At 44.3% G+C, this 16,006-nt stretch overlaps 1 protein-coding gene across 1 annotated transcript in view; it reads left to right on the forward strand.

Annotated features, from left to right (window-relative positions):
• Positions 1–16,006, forward strand: part of LY75 (lymphocyte antigen 75) — a 3,856,564-nt gene that overhangs the window by 3,655,357 nt on the left and 185,201 nt on the right. Inside the window, exons 33-34 of the mRNA XM_044074746.1 lie at positions 1,324–1,446; positions 2,612–2,782. Coding sequence (XP_043930681.1) covers positions 1,324–1,446; positions 2,612–2,782 — 294 coding nt within the window. The remainder of the gene's footprint in view (positions 1–1,323; positions 1,447–2,611; positions 2,783–16,006) is intronic.

Consider the following 16,006-nt stretch of genomic DNA (forward strand, 5'->3'; position numbering starts at 1 on the left):
CAAGAAGTCCACCAGACAGAGTAGGCATGATCTGCCCTTGATGAAACCAAATTGGGTTGGGTCCAGTGTCTGGAGGTTTCCTACGTCATTATCGATTATTTCCGTCATGATTTTTTCCATGGTTTTGCATACCAGACTAGTGAGACTAATGACTGCTGCTGTTCTCCATTTGTTAGGCATGAAGCCTGTTTGGAAGCTACTGTTAAATAGTGATTCCAGAGGGCCTGATAGGCCATGTTTCATACTATTTAGAAGGCATTTTAGGATCTTGTCTGAGCCCATTGATGCAGTATCCTTGGCCTTAGAGAGAGCATTGAGGACCTGTTCCCTAGTGTTAGTAGTGGGAGTTATATTTGATATTATTTCCTGAGGGGAGGTTGAGAGGGAGAAACAGGTAAAGTTAGAGATTAATTTCCCTGTCAGTATGTTTGCTATATCTTCTGGCTGAGTATAGGTGGCTCCATTAACAATGAGCTTTGTACACAGTTGTGTATTGCCTTTGAGGTTGCAGACATAGCTAAAGAATTCCTTGTGGTTGTTCTTAGCCTGGGACGACAAATTGATCTCATATATGGCTTTGGTAGACTTTATTTTCCTCTGAGTTGTTTCTTTAATTTGCTGAAAGTGCTTTTACCTTGCTGGGTGCTACAACTCCTAATTTTTGCCATGATTTTCTTTCTTCTGTTATTTAGCCTATTGAGGCTGTGATTCCACCAGGATGGCTTGTTTTTTGAGTTAGCTCTATACTTATTTAGAACTGGATGGGGAATCAGAAATTTTCCCCTGGACTGGCAGTTGTGCTCTTAATGGACAGAGACAGAATGTAAATGCTCAGCCACCTGTACCCAACTGTATTCTCCTGGGTAATTTATCCTGTCATTTACATATGGTAAAACATGGATAGGCTTAAAAAACCTTCCTAAGGCCGTTAGCATAGTAATTGCTTATGAACCTATGACACATGACATTTACACCTGTGGGCGATTTAGGGGATTGTCTTTTGCCTACAGCACATGTGATGTGGGAGGAAAGTGAAAAACCCACATGGGCACTAGAAGGATATGCCAACATTGCACAGAAAAAAACAAAACAAAAGAAAACAAAACATGAAAAACTATGTGAAGATCTTCAGGAGTAGTTCTGCACTGGTTCAAGAGAACATTTTAAAACAACAAAAAAGTGAATACAGTAGCATTACATGCAATAATTAAATGTGCAGGATTTTATATCTTTAATAGCAATCCTTCACTGATTGTTCAATGCTGAGAGTGAGATTAGACATACATTTACATTCTGTAAAATGAGTAAATTTCTTTATTGCAGATACTTCTGCTTATCTTTTGAGCATAAAGAATGCTGATGAGAATGCCTTCATCTCTAAGCATATAAAGGAGAACATGCTTATCACAGAAAGAGTCTGGCTTGGGATTTCAGCAGACGCCAAAAGTAAGAATCAAAATTTATATAATTTAAGTTTTTGAAATAATAAATTAAAAAGAAGACTGCTGGATAATAATTTGCTGAAAGTACTTGTTAAATCTATACAACTTAAAAGACAGAGCAAGGTATATGTCAGGTGTGATGGCATTCCACAACCCCCAAGGTGACAGTTGCCATTTTCATTTGCATGACTGTGATCATTTGTAGGTTTGCAGTGTACAGTAGAAGATGAATTACAGGATTCAGCAAAATGCCTTTTCTATGAATATTAGTACATGTTGTTGAACAAATTTAAATCAGTCGAGCTTGTACCAGCACTGGAACTACAATACTCAGCATTTAGAAAGACTGCTTTTAACCTGCTTGTGTTTTTGAAAGGCACACACTGCATCAGGCAAATCATTGGCACTATCCGTTGTGGTGCCTTATTCCTTATAGCTCTTTCTGCGTGGCTACTGAATTAGAAATTAATTTCTCCTACATTCATTTGCATTTTGAACCTGGTCATGAGAGTATAATAGTTCCTAGATTTGATTAGTCAAATGATGTAAGACATTAATATTGGCCTCAGTTTAGTGACTCATTACAGTCGAGTGTGCCTCCAGGCATTTCTGTAGTTACCTCCTACTGCTCCTCTAGCAGTCAAATATTGCTTGTTCATATTTGCATTAAGAATTCCAAAACCATGCTATAATCAAGGCATAAGAATATTTTATTTTGAAGCATGCATGATGGCAAACCATGCTATATTCAAGGCATAAGAATATTTTATTTTGAAGCATACATGATGGCAAACACAATTGTATTGATATTTTACCTCTGTCAGTGAGTGTTAGAACTGTAAGGTGAATAGGTGATGACTTCATTTTTTTAAGGCTCAAGTCACACCCACTTGGAGTTAAAGATACACACTCAAACGAGCTGTACTGGAGGGAATGAGTTAAGGTCCAAAATCAAAGTATGCTCATCTTTATGTTCTTGCTGTTTAACTTCTCTGTGTGGTTAATAGTACAATGATTTAGGATATATATTTATTTCATCTACATTTTTTTAGAACCCCAAATCATAATTCAAGTTGTTGTTAAACAAAATGTATCAACTAGAAAAGTAAAGATGCTGTTTGCACATATTAAGGGACAAATTAACCAGTTTTATTTCTCTTAATTGACAGGTCACAATTGGCGCTGGCTCAATGACTCAGAAGTGTCATATTATAACTGGGAAAATAAACTAAACACGGATGGGAGGAAGAGTTGTGCTGTCATCTTGTCTTCAAATGGAACATGGACTGCAGTCAGTTGTGAAAAAGGCTTCAGCAGGATTGTTTGTAAAGTTCCCATACGTGAGTATAATGTTGTTTATTTGAAAGCCAAGATAAATAAAAAAGCAGGAACTCTGAAACTTATGATGTAACATTAAGAACCCTTCTTGGTGATCCTTGGTTGGGCATTACATCTCCACCAGTTGAAATCCATCATTTTTTTTCTGTAAAATCCCATGTCAGAGGGCATCTGCATGCTGGGTTGATGCATGCTTTAGTATACCTCATTTGTTACATAAGCATGCTTGTTCCTAGAGTCCACCACTACTTTTTGGTTACTTGTAGGTTTTGTATTTTGATTCACGGGAGTTTCAAGGCAATTTAATCTTAGGATCATTAACTCTTTGCCAATATCCTTCCTGAGGTTGTATCTTCTTTTGCAAGTAGGGCAAGACCATTTAGCCACATGGTAAATCTTAGGGTGCCTGTCAAATCATCCAGGTTCTGTTTGAAGGATGATACTATATCATATCACTAAACCTGCAGAGGCAACCTATTCCAAAGAAACTGCAAAATACATCTGTCACCTTATTGCATTCTGTTTATGTTGTGGCGAAGATTTAGGTCAATGGGTATGATTTTTGCTAATTTATTAGACTTTCTGAGATGTAGGTGATCTAGGACAACGGGGTCTGTAATGGCAGGGGTAGGTAAGGCACAGATTACTCTCTGAGTCCACAAGATACTGAGTAAAGGGAGAGAACTTCTAGCCTCTCTTGATAGCTCAGGGTCTTTAAGCATGAAATATTCTTAGTTATGAACTTCTGTGACTTCTCTAGTTGTTTGATATATTAAGTGAGGTACATCTTGAAGGAGGAGTTGTACTATATACTTGGACATATAACTGTACCTGGGTTGACAGTTCTCCAAGGTAAACACAAAGAATGACCCTGGGAGACTTCACTGTCACTGGAGTGGACATGACTATGTCATGCTTTTGGGCCTTCCACTAATGCCAAAGAGGCCTCTTCCTTTTTTTGGAGTTGAACAGATCTAACTGAAGGATTGGAAGTGGCAGGAGGGGAACGTGCTTATTTTCCCTTTGGGAGATAATCAACTGGTCCTACATAAGCTGGACATGTTCATCCAAACTGCTCTGTTAGAGAATATTTGAAGACTAAACTGGAAGAGCAGGAAGCTATAGACATTTTGAAACGTATACTGATTCCCCGTGAACTGAATGTGGCAGTGCCTGTGCAAACATTTTTGCTTATGTAGAAATAGGTTGTGTGACTTTAAATTTAGTGTTCAAGGAGCAAGTATTGCACAGTGTAGTGCACTTCTTTGAAAGACTAGTAAATCCAAGATGCCAGAGTGCTTATGTGAGATTTTAATTATTGATCTGATGTTGTTAATATTCATTCATTCTTGACTGTTGGGTCTTGGTTCTATCCGCGGAACCGACTCGGCCACTGTAAAAAGCTCACGCCAGCCAGAAAACTCTCAAGCTAGGGCTAACCATAGTGCCTGTCTTCCCTTCCCGCCAGATCTCATTTGTCACGTAGAGTTTTAGGACACGTCAACCGTGCTGTCAAGCTAAGTGTTTATTTTTTTATATATATTTCTTCTTTATAGCTTCTATATCCTATAAGAATGTTGTTGTTAACTTTATCTATAGTTTAATTACTATTTTTGTGTGTGCGAGTGCTATTTTTCCCCATTATTATCGTTTGGTATTTACTTCTTTACTATCGTTGGTAAAGGCCCCTCACTCCCTTTTTACCTTTGGTAATCTCAGATACCATCATTGGTATTCTCTTCCCTCCTTTACCCTTTCCAGGTATCTGTCCATTACCGTTGGTCGGTATGTTTAAAAAAACAAATCATCTTCTTCCGACCTTTTCCCCTATCTTACTATTGGTGTGTGTAAATGAGTGACTGATTGTTTTGGCTTAACCTTATTTTATCATGGCAGAGAAGCAGAAAGGCACCACTGGCTTTAAGCAATGTCAAGGTTGCGGCCGGAAGATGCCCAACTCGGATGGGCATCTTTCCTGCATATATTGTTTGGGGGTACCACACATTTGAAAGTCCAACCACCATTTGAGTTCTGGAAGGGGTTTAGTGCCCGGACCCTTGCAGAGCGCCGAAACAAATTAATTCTCAAGGGGCTGTTAAAATGCCCTTTTTCAGAGGCTTTGTCTGAGGCCGAGACATCAAAGTCTCCAAAGAAAGAAGCGAAGAAAAGGATCCACTCTGTTCCAGCGTCTCCTCAAGCTCATGATCCTAAATCAACCAAAGACCAGGTTGCTGCTTCTGAACCAAAGCCAAAACAATCAAAATTTACTTCAACAACTGTTTCAATGCCGAAAACTGCAACTCCATCCACAATGCCGATGACAACGCCTTTACCAGAACCAATAAAACCTAACACAGTACCGATCCCTTCATTGGTACCTCTGACCCTCTCGGCACCAACAGTAGTTTCACCCACACCAGTTACCTCCCCTGCATCACAAACAATTGGTCAGTCGACCACGGTGCCAAAGGTCGAATCCCTGCCCAGGACTATGTACTCCCCATCTATTGACCCTTTTTATGGTCAACAGTTAAGCCCTTTCCAAGAACTTCCAGAATCTCCCTCGAGGATGTCTATTCATTCCACAAGGAGCCTTTTGGAGTTTAGTGTAGTCAGGTTAGTGGACCAGCTGTTGGTGGCCAGAGGTCTTCCAGACCCTTTTAGGATCTCTCTCCCATCCAGAGCCAAGGTCTACTCTCCACAGACTCCATCCTATCTTCCTCCTTCAACTTCTCCGTAGGTCTTGGAGCCTTCAACTTCAGTGCCACTCTCGGTACCAACTACTTCAATGCCAATGGTGGATCTTACCTCGGCTCCAGAACTATCTCTGTGGTCCTCAGCTCATTTGGAGCTGACCCACCCTTGGGACCGTGACTTGGCTGTCAGCTCTGTGATCCCTGGTCCGGCACTGATTTTTTCCACAGTGCCATCTACAGTTCCGGGTGCTTTGACAGTTCCAGGTCCTCTCAAGGTTCCTGCCCTGGGGGTGGGCTCATTGGAGCGGGGTGTGACCCCAGTTCTGAGGTTGTCTTTCTCGGTTCCGGGCTCCCATCCCTCTTCGGACAGGTCTGGCTTCCAGATTATGGAAAGAGCTTTTGCCTCAGCAGGCTTGCAGTTGTTGCCATCTCCGTCAGAGTGTCACATCTGCTTATCCTCTGGCTCGCAACTGTCACAACCTCCTACAGTGGGACAGCGGGCACATGAGCAGCAAGACACCCTGCATCAGGGTACCCTCTCTTTGTAGTCCTCCTCAGAACTTCCCCCTGTAAGAGGTCATGTAAGAGGAAGCACTTAGATTCTCAGGAAGAATCTCTCACTGAGGATACAGACTATGATAATGGGGAAGGTTCCTCACAGTCACCCCCTGAAGATGTCTCCTTTGGAGACATCCTAGAAGTCTTGAGGGGTGATTGGAAGGCCACCAACCCTTCCAAGGAATCTGTTTTCTTGCAGGCTTTTTGTGCCCGACCTACTTCTTGGGTGACCCCACCTGCCAATGATTTGGTCAAGCTCATTGTACAGCATGCTTGGAAGGTCCCTGACACTATAGGCCCAATTCCCTAGAGATGGGACAAAATTATTACTGCACCGGAGGACCAGCCCAGCTGGTTTAAAGGCTTAGCGGTAGATGCTGTGGTGGTGGCGGCTGCCACAAAGAAGGACTCATAGAGGAGAGTCCAACTGTCCATCCTCCAAACACGGAGTCTCAGACAATGGACAGATTTGGGAAGCGGGTCTGCGCTTCAGTGACCTTTGCCATACAGTTGTTGAACTTCTTGGCACATTTTACCCATCTTCAGAGGGACCTGATCACTGAGCTTTCAGGCACCTTGGCAGGAGCAGTGTCTTACGTGGTATGCGATAAATAGAATTGATATCCAACTTATCTATGCAGCTTGCTGCGCACACAGTCGAAGGGACGGCCAGGGCAGTGGGTACAGGTGTTGCCATTAGGTGTCACGCCTGGATGCACTTGTGCGATTTTGCAGACCCCTTTAAGTCTTCCTTCATCAATGCTCTCATTGATGCTACCTCGTTGTTTTGCCCCAAAGTCAGAGACACATTAGCCAGGTGTAAGAAGGATGGAAAAACCCTTTCTGCTGTGGGCATGTATTTTTCAACTCCTAAATGACCTTACTCTAGAATCAGAGGCATGGGAAGATGTGTTCAGGAAGTTCCAAGGGCCTTTTCGGGACACACATGGTGAGTCCCCCCCCCCCGGAGCAGAGGGGGGAACTCAGCTGGAAGACACCCCTCCTGTGGCAGAGGGGGCCTTCTTAATCAGGGTTCCAGGGATTCCTTCTCTGGATAACCCTATCAGCGCTCCTGAGCAGTGGCCCAATTGCCTATCTCTGGAGGCAGTCAGAGGAAGATTCTGTCTCCACCACTTAGCCTGGCACTCAATAACATCAGATTCCTGGGTGCAGACAGTAATTACCAGAGGTTACCATAACCCCTTCGATCTCTATCCAAAGCTGTAAAGGCGAATTCCCGATGTTCCACCCAGTCAGAGGAGTACAGCAGCACAAGAAATTCAAAAGCTGCTACAGTCCCACCAGACCAAGTGTGATCTGGATTTTACTCAAGATTCTTTTTAGTGCCAAAAAAGACAGGGGACTGAAGGCCAAATCTAGACCTTCAGTGTCTTAAACAAATTTGTTCAACAGACAAAATTGTGGATGGTCATGGTACAGTCTATTCTTCCATTTCTGGAGAAAGACAATTGGATGTGCTCTATAGATCTTCAGGATGAGTATTACCACATAAAGATGGACAAATGCTCCAGAAGATACCTCCGCTTCCAGCTGGGGGGCCAATCACTATCAATTTTGTGCACTGCCTTTTGGTCTCACCACAGCCCACAGGGTGTTCACCAAAAGCATGGCAGTGGTTGCAGCTCATTTAAGGCTACAAGGATTCCATGTGTTTCTCTATCTAGACAACTGGCTCCTCACCGCCCCCACCAGGCATCTACTGCTTCATGCCTTGGACTCCATCCTAGACCTTGCAGATTACCTAGGCATTTCAATAAACAAGAAAAAGTCAAAGCTGTCTCCCACTCAAGAGAGATAGAATTCATCAGAGCGACATTCAACACAAACTGCTGTATGGCTGCTCTACCGCTTAACAAGCTCCAAAGGTTAAGATCACAGCTTCAGGTGATACTCTCTCATGGCAAAGTCCCGACTCACTTAGTCTTACAAATCCTACAGTCAATGGCAGCAACAATTACTCTAGTTCCATTGGCAAGGTTCCACATGAGATTGCTCCAGTGGCTTCTGGTGTCACAGTGGTCTCTGTTAACACACCCGATGTCTTACCTAATCTGCATAACCAACCAATGCAAGCAGGATCTAATGTGGTGGATGAAGTCAGGACAGGAATTATGGAGTTGCCCTTTCACCCCTGCTCAGCCCAAGGCCATAGTGACCACGGAGGCATCCCTGATGGGGTGGTGGGGGGCATTTTCAGGGAAAGACAGTCCAAGGCACTTGGTCCCCCTCAGAGGCCAGTTTGCATATCAACATCCTAGTACTGAGGGCCATGCTTCTAGCATTGCAGGCATTTCAATCGACCCTCCCTTCGGGGACAATTGCTATCTAGTCAGACAACATGGCAGTGGTCTGGTACATCAACAAGCAGGGTGGAACCAGATCTTACCCTTTATGTCGGGAAGCCCTAAGAGTGGGGCAATGGGTGATAGCATCCAACCACTTTCTGATAGAAATGCACATTCCAGGGAATTCCAACGTGATCGTGGACAAATTGAGCAGATGCATTCAACTGCTTCACGAGTGGTCTCTCAATCCCAAGGTAGCGATGAAGATATTTCATCGCTGGGGCCAGCCTGCTGCGACCTGTTTGCATCTCCCATAAACCACAAATGCAGCAGCTACTTTGCCCTGTCCCCCCCTCAGGGGGAGTCCTCGAGAGATGCTCTTCTACATGATTAGCCCCTGGGACTGCTTTACACCTTTCTGCCTTTCCCCCTGATTCCCCAGTTTTTGAAGAAGGCCTGACGGTTGAGAAACAGACCAATCCTCATTGCGCCTTATTGGTCCTGACAATTCTGGTTCCCCTTTCTCTGGCCTCACTTGGTTCATCGCCCGTGCACTCTGGATCCAACCACAAACCTGTTGTCTCAGCTGCAGGGGATGGTCCATCCAAACCTATACAGTCAAAAGCTGATGGCTTGGTACCGCCAGTTCCACTAATTGTCAGACAGAAAAATCTATCTTTGCCAGTTCAGAAGATTGTTCTGGCTCCCGATAAACCATCAACCAGAAAACTTTATCTGAGTAAATGGAACAGATTTGTGCTGTGGTCTCTTGCAGAGAAATTTGACCCTTTTTCAGCTTCATTTGATAAGGTTTTAGAATATTTGTCAACTATTTTCCAATCAGGAGCCTCAGCTTCTACTATTAGAGTTCACTTAGCTGCTATTTCCAGTTTTCATAATGGTTTTGATTACCTTTCTATAAAGTCTCATCACCTTTGCAAAACCTTTTTGAAAGGCATCTTGCATTTGAAACCACCCTTTAAAGAATCCATCAAAGCTTAGAATTTAACATTAGATGTTATGTTGTCCCTATCTCGCCTTCCTTCTTTCTGTTTCGACTCGGCCACATACTATAGCTCGAAATGTCTTTTCTGGCTCGAAGCTAACCCCTATCCCAACATGCCTAGCAGTAGCTACCCAAATCTCATTTGCTGCCTGCAGCATCGAGATTGTCTTCTGCTGGCTCAGGTTAAGTAGTTTTTTTCTTGTGCTAAATTGTGAATATTGCTGCAGTTTTCAGATAGCTTTTTGTATATGGTAGCGTTAGTCTAACTTTCCTTATATTCTACTACCCTTCTCTAAAACCTTCGGTTGTTTGTTGTTGATTTTGTTGTGACCGTCATTTCAGTGGGCCTACCTTGCCTTTGTGATCCCTGTCAGCAGCCCGTTTAATTTAGAGAGCTTTCCCCTTTTTCTGTCCCTCCTTTCTACTTTAAGGAGAAGCCGTTTTAGTTAGAGACGCTTCTTTCCTTAGGGGAAGTAGTCGTTTAACTTAGAGGCTATCTCCTCTTTCCTTCTCTTGTTAAAAAAAAATAAAATTGTTTGTTGTCAGTTAACTGTGTTAGCTTTATTGTTGTTTCAGGTACTTTACCATGTCCAAGGAACCAAAACCGTCAGGGTTTAAAAAATGCAAATCGTGTTGCCAAAAAATGTCCCTTACGGATGGGCATATGAGTTGCATGTACTGTTTTGGGGCTGTTCACCTGCAGGACTCGTGTTCTATCTGTCATGGCTTTAGTGCACGAGTCCTGCAGGAGAGATGAAACAAGCTTATTCTACGAGGTTTATTAAAAACCTCTTTTGAAGCTGCATCTGGAGAAACTCAGCCTGCAAAAAACAGGACAATAAACCTGCATCTTTGTCGGCTCCATCCCTGGTGCCCACCAAATCTAAAGACAAGTCTTCCAAACTTTTGGAGCGGACAGTTGGCTCCAATAAGACTCTCTCTCTCCGGCAGCTTAATCAGCAGTCTCAGAGCCATCCTGGACTCACAAAAGATCTAGGTACCCTTCCTTAGAGCCAGTGAGATCTGTTCCACAGTCTCCCATTTTACAATCTGTTGCAGGTAGTCACCGGTCTTCTGCACACTCTGTCAACTAGGAGCCTTTTGGATGATGACGTGGAGAGGGTTGTGAAGAGGCTGCTCAAGACACTGGTATTTGGAAAATTATTGTTGAGCCCAGCCCAGAAGGAAGTGGTTCCTTCTGCCCAACCAGTCTTTTCATCGATTCCTCCTCTGACTGCATCCAGTTCGGAGCCGGAGTGCATGGAAGTCATGGTGGTGGAACCGTCGATTCCGACAACCCTAGGTTTGTTGGTTCCGACCACCACTCCGATCTCCTCAATACCTCAGTCTGTCGAGGGATCTGGGGGCCGATACTGTCTCATCGACTCTTGAGGGGGGGAGTGGCATCGGACCCTTGTCCGACCCTCCTCTCCCTCTCGGTGCATTGGCGCAGGTGAGCTCGGTCTTACGTCACCCTCGGAGCCATCACCCCCGGTTTGGAGGAGGTCTCCAGGTTCTTCAGAGCCAGAGTCTCACTCTGTCCGCGAAGGCAGTGCCTTCGAGGTGATGAGGAGTGTGCTGTCTGCTGAGACCGTTACAACCTTGGCTCCATTGGCTCCTTCCTCTTCTATACTGGTGTCTGCCTCGGAACCTCCCCTCCACCCCAAGCATAGGGAACCTATGCCCCAGGACACCCCATTGGGTGACCCCACCTCTTCCGAAACCTCCCCTGAGCATGCCTCAGAGGAGGTTCCTCGGAAGTAAAATTGCAAGAGGAAGCATTTGGACTCCCATGAGTCCATCACCTCAGACACAGACTTGGAGGAGTCAGAAGAGTCTCCATGGTTCCCCCTCTGAGGATGTCTCTTATTTAGACATCCTGGAAATCCTTAGACAGAGGGGTAACTGGAAGTCCCGTGCCCCTTCTGAGGATGAGTCCGTGTACCTGGACACTTTTGTTTCCCGACCCTCCACCTCTTGGGTGTCTCCGCTTTTTGATCCACTTTTAGCTGTAGTGAGTCAAAAGGCGTGGAACTCTCCAAAAACCATGGAACCAGTTCCACGGAGGCCCAATAAATTTATAACTGCCCCCTGAAGATAAACCATTTCTTTCAAAAGGAGTGCCTGTTGATGCTATGGTGGTGGTAGCAGCCACCAAGAAGAAACTTGCAGAAACTTCCTCTTCTGTCCTTCCACCTAACAAGGAGTCCTGGACGATGGACAGGTATGGGAAGCGTATATTTTCATCAGCGGCCTTTACACTCAGGTCACTGAACTACTTATCACACTTTACAAGACTTCAGAGGGATCTCCTTAAGGAGTTAGGAGATACCCTTCAGGATCCTACAGCTGAGGGAGCAGCAAACAAGACAGCTAACCAGCTTGCGACCTTGACCTCAATCATTAACTCCTCCATGCACCTGATTTCTTATGTGGCAGATGGAGCGATTAGGGCTGCAGGCACAGGAGTTGTTCTGCGGAGACACTCCTGGATGCGCTTGTGTCAATTTGCAGAGCCCTTCAAGTCCTGCTTTACAAACACTGCCTTTGATGGCTCTTCTTTGTTCAGGCCTCAAGTAAAAGAGACTCTTACCAGGTGTGAATGAGATGGCAAAACTCTGTCTGCTGTGGGAGTATGTTTTTTCACTCCTTCTAGACCTTACCCCAAAGGACAGAAGAGTGGTAAGATGTGGTTCCGGAAAGCCCAGGGAGTTTTGCCTGACACATGTGGAGAAAATTCTCCCAGGGGCAGAGGGGAAATAATAACGGGAGATGCCGGTCTCACGGCAGGGGGGTTCCGCAGCAGGGCGACAGGGATACTTTATCTGCTAGGTCCTTCCAGAACCCCTGATGGGTTGCCTGGCTGTCCACCTCTGGAGGCAGTCGGCGGCAGATTATCACTGTACCCAAACACCTCTCAAAAGAGCACAACGATCGATCCCAGATGTTCCACCCAGTCTTTGGGATCAGGCAAACCTAGGAGTACGAAGGTTGCTACAAAAAGTGACATCCAGGACATCCCTGCAGACCAAATCAAATCTGGAACTTACTCAAGGTTCTTTTTAGTTCCAAAAAAGACAGGGGACTGGAGGCCCATTTTAGATCTCAGCAGACTAAACAAATCAGTAAAGAAAACCAAGTTCCAGATGGTGACACTGCAGTCCATTCTCCCCTTTTTGGGTCAAGACAATTGGATGTGCTCTATCGATCTGCAGGATGCATACTACCATATAAAAATGGACAGGCGATCCAGGAGATATCTACAGTTCTTGCTGGGAGCCAGTCATTATCAGTTCAGAGCTCTGCCCTTTGGTCTCACCACAGCCCCAAGGGTGTTCACCAAATGCTTGGCAGTAGTTACGGCTCACCTGAGGCATCTAGGTTTCCAGGTGTTTCCATGTCTAAATGACTGGCTCCTTATTGCCACCACCAAGCATCACCTGATACAAGCGCAGGACCACACAATTCACACTTGTGCACAACTAGGCATCACCATAAATTACGTAAAATCTGTCTTGTTGCCTTGTTACTGTATTACATTTATAGTGGCAGAATTAAATATAAGAGACATGATAGCGAGGCTTCCTCAAGAAAGGGTCTCTGCCATTCATCAGCAAGTCTCAGTACTCATGACAATAAAGAGAATTCAGGCATGGTACATACTGAAGGTCTTGGGTTCTATGGTGGAAGCAATTACTCTGGCCCGTATGGCGTGCTTCCATATGTGAATTCTGCAGTGGCTCCTTTTCACTCAGTGGTCATTCCAGGATCTACCAATACCACACCTGATTTCAATAACAGAGTCCTGCAGGATGGATCTGCAGTGGTGGCTGTACTCCCCCCAGGTCACCATAGGCAGACAGTTCCTGACCCCTCCCCAGCCGGTAGTCACAGTGACCACGAATGCTTCCCAGATGGGGTGGGGGGGCATTATCTGGGACAGACTGTTCAAGGGACTTGGCAACCACACGAGTACCATTTGCACATCAATGTCCTGGAGATGAGGGCAATGCTGTTGGTATTTCAAGCACTTCGACTCTCTTCCTTCAAGGACTATAGCAATACAGATGGACAATATGTCAGTGGTGTGGTATATCAACAAACAGGGCAGAACCAGGTCTTACCCCTTGTGTCAGGAGGCTCTACGAGTATGGCAATGGGCGATGTCTTCCCAACGTTTTCTGATTATGACGCACCTCCCAGGAGAAATCCAGCGTGATAACAGACAAGCTCAGCAGGGCAATACTTATGCCTTATGAGTGGTCCCTGAAACAAGAAATTGCGGATTTGCTTTTTCGCAGATGGGGCCAGCCATGCTGTGATCTCTTTGCCACTTCCCTAAACAACAAATGCATTAGCTACTTCATCCTAGTCCCACCACCGGGACAGTCACCAAGGGATGCACTTGTTCACGATTGGCCCCTGGGATGGCTTTATGCCTTCCTCCCATTTCCTCTAATTCCCAAAGTTCTTCAGAAAGCAAAATTGTTAGGTTGCAAATTGATCCTTATTGCCCCTTACTGGCCTTGTCAGATATGGTTTCCGTTCCTTTGGCATCACCTGCAAGAGGAGCCTTGGATTCTGGATCCAGTTCCAGTCCTCCTGACACATCAGTCAGCTGCTCCCCACCCCTCCATACAAACTCTCAAGCTGACAGCTTGGTTTCTCCACTTCCAGTCCTAGCCAGAAATCTCCCCTGCGGTTCAACACATTTTGGTTTCTTTTCACAAACCCACTACCAGGAAACTTTATGCTAGTAAATGGAAGAGGTTCTGTAACTGGGCAAAAAAGAGTGAGATTGATCCTTTTACTGCACCTTTTTCTAAGATTCTTGATTTTTTGGCCGAAACCTTTGAACAAGGAGCAGCTGCAGCTATGATTCGGGTGCAACTGGCTACCATTTCCAATTTTCTTGTAGGACACTTAGATTCAAATGTCATGTCACATAAACTGTGCAAGGCCTTCTTACGAGGTACTGCACTACTAAGACCCCCAGTAAGAGAACATCCCCCTCCGTGGGATTTAAATTTATTTTTTAGCAACTCTAATTCTTGCCCCCTTTGCGCAAGCTTCTTCTTGCCCTCTAAAGTTTTTGTCGTGGAAACCCTTTTCTTGATTGCCATTACATCAGCCAGGCGGGTTTCAGAGTTACAGGCACTTTCCATTCGCCCTCCTTATTTAATTTTCCACAAAGAAAGAGTCTCTCTCAGAACTAATCCTTCCTTTTTGCCCAAAGTATGTTCATAGTACAATTTGAATCCATCGAACTTCCTGTTTTCTTCCCTAATTATGGCAACAAGGCAGAATATAAGCTCCATCAATTGGATGTTCATGGGCAGCTTCGCTTTTATTTACATAGAACCAAGGACATTAGAAAATCAGACAAATTATTTATATCCTTTTTAGAGAAGAAGCAAGGTTCTCAGGTTTCAAAAGTAACCTTGTCAAAGTGACTTTCGAACACCATCACATATATTTATGAGTCACGAAACATGAAAATCCCAGGAAAGATTAGAGGACACTCGACTAGGTTTTTGGCTACCTCTATCGCTTTTCAAGCTAGACTACCTCTAGATTCTATCTGTGTGGCAGCAACATGGGCTAACCCCCATACCTTCATTACTCATTACACAGTGGACGTGGCCTCCAGGAATAGGGCATCCTTTGGTTCCACGGTCTTGTAGAATTTTTTCCAGTAAGCCACCCATGATTTAGTTGCTGGGGATACTGTCCCAAACAGAAAGAAGGAAGGCGAGACAACATAACGTAAAGAAGTTATGTTCTTACTTAGATATAGTCATTGTCCCCTCCCTTGTTATTCCTCTTTCCTGTTACAAGGGGATTATCTGCTATGGTAAATTTTGGTAAATTGATTATTGTTTTACCTGCTTTGTCTAGTGGTTGATTATCACAAACGAGATCTGGGCAGCTACCACTAGGCATGTTGGGATAGGGGTTAGCCTTGAGCCAGTAAAGACTTTTCGAGCTATAGTATGTGGCCGAGTTCGGCTTCGAACCCAAACAGAAAGAAGGAAGGTGAGATGAAGGACAACAAACATGGAACGTTATGGTAAGAACATAACTTATTTTTTTGCAAAGTTTAACCCATCAACCCTTTGAATCAGCAGCCACCTGTGATATCATATTCTTATCTTGGAAGACACTTTTCCTGGTAGCCATCATGTCAGCAAGGAGAATATCAGAACTGCAAGCATTGTGCTTGAAACATCCATATACTTTTTCACAAAGAGAGAGTATCACTTAGACCCAACTCCTCTTTCCTTCCTAAGGTTGTATCGGACTCAAATATTAACCAGACTATAGACCTGTGAGTTTTCTTTCCAAATTTCTCAAACAAGGGAGAATATTCTTTACATTTGTTGGGTGTGCAAAGACATTTACTTGTTTACTTGAATAGAACAAAGTTGTTTAGGAAATTAGACCAGTTGTTTTTTTACTTTCAGGCACTCAACTGGGCAAATTGGGCAATTGGGTTTCCAATGTTACCTTATCAAAATGGTTGATAAATTGCATCACCTTTGTTTACAGCCAAAATAAACTGAATTTATCAATGAAGGTCAGTGATAATTCTACTAGATCAGTTGCCACTTCAGTAGCCTTTCATTCTAGAGTCTCTATGGATGACATTTGTGCAGCAGC

Source organism: Protopterus annectens, chromosome 6.part0, assembly GCF_019279795.1.
Source record: "Protopterus annectens isolate FY-2018-M chromosome 6.part0, PAN1.0, whole genome shotgun sequence".
In the NCBI taxonomy this organism is placed as follows: Eukaryota; Metazoa; Chordata; order Ceratodontiformes; family Protopteridae; genus Protopterus; species Protopterus annectens.